The following is a 7553-nucleotide window of genomic DNA, read 5'->3' as shown; positions in this document are numbered from 1 at the left end:
TTACGCGTAATATAACCCGACCGCGTAGAGTAATATCACACATTACTCGACTAAATTAAGCATCACACATCACACTAAAGCATTACTCGGTCGCGCAGCTCTAGAAGACATGACTTGTGCGATGGGTGATGTGATGCGGTGTTCGTTCTGCCTGCAATCGTTCGGCAGAGTTCGGCTAACTTCGGAAGGAATCGTCAATATTCGAGAGACCGAGCGGCGAGCGAGGCAGCCCCACCTCCGAGTCCGCAACCGAACAATTCGGTTTGCCAATTGCTCTTTGATTTAGAACTGTATGCTTTAAGACATAAGGATTACATTTTTATAAAGTCACTCATCGTAATTCAAGTATATAAGTATAAGTATATACCTCGTAATTTCGCCGACACTTTTTTGAAATTTCTTTAGTTTGTTTGTTTTGCGTTTGCGTTCAAGGTCATGTTACGACTGCACTTATCGTTTTAAAATATTTCATAATTTATTTAAAGTGAGAGTGATAGCGTGTTTGACATTTTGACAAGTAATACATACAAACTGGTTGAACAATACTTACTTGCTTCGTGTGAGTGAATGTGTAAATAAATAGGTTTAGGTATAGGTATAGACTTGGAAATAGTAAGTTAGTTATAGAAAATAAGTTGTAAATAATTAACTGTTAGTGAAAATGTCCAAAAGAAAGAGCAGCCCCCTTTGGAACCACTTTGAGGAAGTTGTGCCTGGAAAGAAGGCAAAATGTGGCTACTGTTCCCGGGTACTGGCGGTTTCATCAAGCTCAATCGGAAGTTTAAGCCGACACATGAAATCCGTCCACCCGACTGTACAAATTAGCAGTAGCCGACAGCCGGCAATAACACCAGCGGCAGTAGAAGCATTCGACGGCGACATCATAGCATCAGCGGAGCCGGCAGCAGTACCCTCGAGTAGCGGCAGCGTGCAAGGTGAGGATCACAGAGCCGATAATGCTTTGTTTGTACGACTTGGCCAGAGACCGACCGCGGCTGCCCCTACAATGGCTGATTACGTGCAGTCAAAAAAAACCCTGCCAAGACATCGAGTGCAACAGCTCGATGAACAATTAGTTCGAATGATTGCGAAGGGATATCACGCCCTTCGCTTGGTTGATGAAGTGGAGTTCCGCAAGTTCGTGGAAATGTTGAACCCGGGCTACACATTACCGACCCGGAAAACTCTTTCCGAGAGCTTGCTCCCCAAGGTCTATAACAAAGTCTTAGAAACAGTGAAAAAGCAAATCGCTAAAGCTGCAGCTGTTTGCATTACTACAGACGCATGGACATCCTGTGTGCACGATGGCTATATTGCGGTCACTGCACATTTTATTGATACTGAAACGCACAAAGTATGCACAGTTATGATTGGGTGCTTAGAGTTTGAGGAGAGACACACCAGTGCAAATCTAAAAGGCTTTTTGGAGGCGAAGTTCCAGGAGTGGAACATATCACAATTCGTCAATGTAATAGTCAGTGACAATGCGGCGAATATTTTAAGTGCTGTGCGGCTAGGAGGCTGGCGATCTTTGCCTTGTTACGCACATACCTTAAATTTAGTGGTGCAAGGTAGCTTGGACGCCTTGTCTGATACGATGGATAGGGTGAAAGGCGTTATCGAATATTTTCATCGCAGCCATCCAGCGAAGAAGAAATTGGTGGAAATTCAGGAGCAAATGCATATTTCCCCATTGAAACTGAAGCAAGACGTAACTACGCGCTGGAACTCTACATATGATGCGCTAAACCGGTTGCTGAGGATGAAAGAAGCCCTAATTGCCACTTTAGCAATTATGAGGCCAGACATCAACCTGCCGCAAGATGATTGGATCGTTATCGAAAAAGCCACCGAGGTATTAAAACCCTTTTATGAGGTCACTACTGAAATTAGTGGCGAACAATACGTATCTGCGTCAAAATACATTGTACTCTGTAAAATAATAAATCGGTCCCTCAGCAAATATTCTCCGGATGGTCATCCCAAGTTGGAGCGCCTACATAACGCACTCAAACAACAAATGGCGCAAAGATTCGGAGATGTAGAAAATAAACCACTTCTTTGCGAGGCGACCATATTGGATCCGAGATTCAAGAAAAGTGGCTTCAGTGATTTAAGAAATTTTGAGAAAGCAGTGGCTGCTCTAAAATTGAGAATTGGCTCGGACAGAACCCTGACCCACGTACCCGTTCAGGAGGAGGCAACGCAAGTGCCAGCTCCTCAGCCGCCGAAAACTGGCTCTATTTGGGACGATTTCGACGAGGAAATTTCTGCTCTCGTCCCACAAAACCCAACCGCTGCTGGCATTGTCGAATTCGACAAATACTTAGACGAACCTTTGATAAAAAGGTCAGAAAATCCTTTGCTCTGGTGGAGTGATCGCAAAGGCGTGTATCCCCGGCTGTACAGATACATGTTGAAACGCCTCAACATCGCAGCAACATCGGTACCGTGCGAACGGGTCTTTTCGAAAGCTGGCCTAATATTAAATGAGAGGCGAACCCGACTCAAATCAAAAAAACTGTCGGAATTAATATTTATAAGCTGCAATTAGTGATTTTATAAAGTGTAAAATATGTGTACAAACTTATATATATATGTGTAAATATTAACTTATATACATACATCTATATTATTATTATATGTAAATATGCAATCATTGTACATACAGTTGATTTTTAAATACGCCAATATTCATGATTTGTTCAATTACGTACCTACTTCGTCTTGGTTAGTAGGTAATTAATTGTAATCTACGAATATTGCCAGTCCTAAGCCTGGAAAAACGGTCCGTAATATTTGAGTACGCATGGTTTAAGTATGAAGGGAAATCAACTGTAAATAATATTACACTTTAGTCATTTATATATTCTGTGTTATGTGATAAATCTGAACATTACATTACAACATCACGACAGTGATTATAGCCCCTATATTACGCTTATGATGCAACATCACGCGTGATGTTTGAAGTGATGGTAAAATGTAATATTACTCGGCACGAAATGTAATGACATATCACATTACTTCGTGATGTACTGTTTTGCGCATGTCTAGACGGTAACTGTCACGTTTTTACGACATGTCACTTCATTACTTTGACAAGTGAAACTGTCAGACTGATCAAAGTGTGCGGCAGGTTTGATTCAAACGTTTTATTAAGTTGCTGTGAGTATTTCTGAATATATTAGGGTTGAACTTAATTACGCGTATCATGCTGTTTTGGTTATGATTGTAATTGATTTTTTATTGCGATTTCATATTGACAACAGAAGTTATTGTCTATGATTGGATAACGTGTAAGTAATGCATTGCATTATCTCGGTAATAGGTATATTGTGGTAATTTACTATTGTATAATTAAGTAATATTAATCACGATAATTGTTCGCCGATAAATAGTCGCATGTACTTACTCCTTTATGTAAAATCATTTTATTAACAATAATTAGCAAGCTGTTAATTAGTAATTACTAAAACCTTAATTTATTATAAATATTATAACTATTGTATGCAATTACACTAAATAAAGTATAAAACTATTGTATGCATTCTATGTAGATAAAAATGTCACAGTTTTTTGAGGAAAAATATTTTGCAGTTGCATTCACACGAGTTCCGAGAAGGGCTATTATTTATAAAAAAAAGTAAAAAAATACGGTACATAATTAGTTCATAAATATTTAAAGACACACTAATCTACTACCCACATTGAAGACGACAATAAAAACGTGTGAAAAGAACACAAACAAAATTAAATACTGTCACACGTCATTAAAAATACAAAATGTTTGATACAATAGATATGTCATCCCTAATAAACAATGTGCGGTGCGCGTACGCAGGGTTTGTCACAACAGGAAAACAGATTATCGTCATTAAGTGTCGTTAATCCCTTTTTATTTGGTCAAATGTTATCCCTGATGCATATTAGTGATGTGCAACTACTGAACCGTAAATGCGGTGTATTTGTTACGATTGACCGGTAATAATAAAAATGTTAACATAAGTTACGGTTGGACGGAGTGTCGGGCTGTCAAGTGGAGTGTGATTTTGATGCATTGGTAGTAGATTATTCGTTTTTCTTTTAATTTTGAGACCAAAATATCTGTTGATCTTTACACAGAGGGTTTGATTAAAGACTGGTTTTTAATACAATTACATATACAGCCGACTCTTGTTAATTCAAACCTGTGATATTTCGAACCTCTCGTTAATTCAAAGTTATCACGAGTTCCCTACAAAATCTCTTTATATTTCGAACTAAATCAATACATTTTTATGCACTTGGTAATTCGAACGAAAAAAGCATTGCTATATAACAAAACGACGCGTTAATTCGAATTCTTAGTCGTCCAACACTCGAGAATTCAAAGTTGCAGAGAGAAAGAGGCGGAAAGATTGTAAGTCAGAGTCAGAGAGCAGTCTGAGTAGCAGCAATCTGTTTTGAAGCAGTGTGACGGAGCTGTTTCGAAAGATTAATTAATTCACATTATGAATACACACAAATGTGTCTTTAAACTTTTGACATAGTTATAAAATAGCAGTTAACAAATAATAATTGATGATCACTTAATAATTCGAAGTTTTATTTATTTTCTCTCACAAATTTGGAACCATTTAATATTTCAAAAATTCGATAATTCGTAATATTTTAAGAGTCCCTCGAGTTTCGAATTAACGAGAGTCGACTGTATGTCTAAATTTCTCTGTTAATTAAGATATGCATCACTTACAAATACGTACGTGAATCTATAACATATCAATTACAACAAATAGTTTACAAAACCAACTTTTTCACAACAAAGGCACAAACTTCTTACAACAAGCAAAAGCTACAAAACTCGTACAGCACAGGTAGATAAACTTACAACAGAGTTATTTGTAAGAATATTAAATCAATATTTCCGTTAAACCCTTCCAAGTTTCGGGACTTATAAAAATACACCTTGCGTATATTCCCACGATTACACTAGTGTCACTAGTCTGACAGGATAGATAGCTTAAATTACAAATATCGGTTCTTTATAACTCGGCTCGGGTGTTTGCAGCTGCAAATTTCTGTACAATCAGGTAAATGAAAAAAATGCTCGCTTTACAATAGATGTTAAATAACTAGATATTATGTTTAGTTAGAATGTAACTTGTGTGACGGCAGATCATTATCTCATCTGCCTAGTCTTTTTTACCCTTGTAAAACACTGTATTCAGCGGCCTATCTGACCTCCTCAACCCAGTTACCTTTGAAGCACCATCATTGGTGTCCAAGATAGGACAGGAGGATGATGAAGCAAATTGCTCAGTGCGTGTATTTATCAAAGTTACATGTGCAGTGCGAACCGCTGAATACTTATTTTGAAATTTGTCAAAAGTTTCAATCCTTTCTTGTAAACTCTGATAATGGACTAATGTCTAACACCAAAACAAAGTACGTTAGATAAGGTTCCTTTATTTTTATTAAAGCCCTTTTTTGCCCAAATGATAAGGGTATTCCTGGAATTTATCTTAATAGACGGGTGTTAAAATATTGTTTCCAATTGCTATAGAAGCAATAATAAATTACCTACCTACTTATAGTGATTCTTAGGTAGAATTCTAATAACCTACGTTAGATTAATGGGTGTTACGGTTTTTTTGCTACTAACTTTATCGTTTTTTTAACAATTTCAGGTTAAATAACTACCTATCTACTAAGTTTATAGGATAATTAATGACTTAAATAATTTTATCAGGTTGTATACATATATTACCTAATGTGAGCATGTAGTTATTAATGTAATGACTGTAATGGGTCGGTTACCTAACTAAATCATCCTCCGAGCCTTTTTCCCAATCATGTTGGGGTCGACTTCCAGTCTAACCGGATACAGCTGAGTACCAGTGCTTTACAAGAAGCGACTGCCTAACTGACCTCGTCAACCCAGTTACCCGGGCAACCCGATACCCCTTGGTTAGACTGCTGTCAGACTTACTGGTTTCTGACTCCCCGTAACGACTGCCAAGGATGTTCAATGACAGCCGGGACCTACAGTTTAACGTGCCATCCGAAACACAGTCAATGTGTGTCTAAGAAATACTTAGAAAGTACATACAAACTTAGAAAAGTTGCATTGGTGCTTGCCTGACCTGGGATCGAACCCGCGCCCTCATACTTGAGAGGTTGGTCCTTTACCCACTAGGCCACCACGACATTCGGTTACCTAACTAAATAAATCAAATATATTTGATAGTATTCATATATGAATGGAGGTTGTAGTCTTCCTAAGCGTAACTCTTTTTTATTTTTACCGACTGTAAAAAAAGAGCTTCGTTTTTCACTAACCCTTAGGTAAGAAAAAATTATATAAGGCAATATACATTCGTAAAACTCGTATTTCTCAAATTCAATTTAAATTAAACAAACCATTAGGATTAACACCCTTTGTTATATTTTTACACTTTCCCAATGTTTCTCACCAACAATACCATAAAGAATTACTAATCCGAACTTCTTAGAATACGAACAGAAAAAAAAACAAAAGACGAAACTTTTTGGTCAATTGTTAAGTAACACCTTTTTACTGATTATATGTTTTCAGAAAAAATAATAATAACCGCCGCCTAAAAATAACTATAGTTCGGCCATTCAGAGAATGCGTTCCTGACACGTCGCGATTGAACTGACGACGTAACTTTGCAATGGCGTTGCAGTTACGATAAAAATATTTTTGCTGGTTGTTTACCGTTTTAACAATTGAGGAGCATTAAAACAACATTATTATATCAATAATCAATGAATGTTATAATTTTGTGCCAAACTGAGTGTCAAATAACTTGGTAAACAATATTTTTCTAAATCTATACTGCGCTATTACAAGGTTATGTCAGCGGTTTATATTTTGTAGTGCTGTGCTAAAAATAACAGGCAAGTATCGTAATCTGTTCTTATACAGTTATAATATAAAATAATACGTTTTGATTTTCTTTTTAAGAATTGGAAAATAATGGACTATAAGACTTAATTATAACGTTTATGAAATATAAAAATAAAACTATGACCAAACCGCATTTTTATACTTAGATTAAAAATGGTAACCCCAAATGGCGTTATGGGCCGCCATTTTGTGACGCTAAAACAGTCGTCCGTTGTCGTTTCGTGCGCATAGACCACGTTTTTCAAGTGTTTTCGATCTGTTTTTATTTGATTACCCGGCTTTTGTTAGACCGAGATATCAGGATTGATTCTGTTATTGATAATAATATAATTATACATGTAGGCGAAGATGATGATGAAGACACCACCTCCTCAAGCAAATCGGAGTCTGATTAATATTCTGTTCGCACATTCAATTCAATGTACTTGTAACAAAGAATAAATAAAACAATTTTATTATATGAATATTACCTTTTTTTGGTTTCCACTTAAATAACTAAAATATAAAACAAATGATTCCGCCAATTTAAAACGAAAATAATCTTAAAATAATGCGGCGGTTCATTTTGAAGGAACGGTAACGAACTCAGTGTTATGTTGTGCCCATCACTAGTCGTGACTAACTGATAGGTGTCAGGAAC

General features: G+C 36.8%; 1 protein-coding gene across 1 annotated transcript; it reads left to right on the top strand.

The window, feature by feature from the left end:
- The first annotated feature begins 661 nt into the window (after positions 1–661).
- On the top strand, positions 662–5678 carry LOC124635324 (E3 SUMO-protein ligase ZBED1-like). The gene is made up of 2 exons (XM_047171201.1): positions 662–2446; positions 5670–5678. Exons 1-2 carry the CDS (start codon positions 662–664, stop codon positions 5676–5678), a joined length of 1794 nt encoding a protein of 597 aa, XP_047027157.1.
- The last annotated feature ends 1875 nt before the right edge of the window (positions 5679–7553 follow it).

Source organism: Helicoverpa zea, chromosome 12 (assembly GCF_022581195.2).
Source record: "Helicoverpa zea isolate HzStark_Cry1AcR chromosome 12, ilHelZeax1.1, whole genome shotgun sequence".
Taxonomy (NCBI): Eukaryota; Metazoa; Arthropoda; class Insecta; order Lepidoptera; family Noctuidae; genus Helicoverpa; species Helicoverpa zea.
The sequence above is the reverse complement of the archived record's forward strand: the minus strand, read 5'-3'. Positions and strand labels throughout refer to the sequence as shown.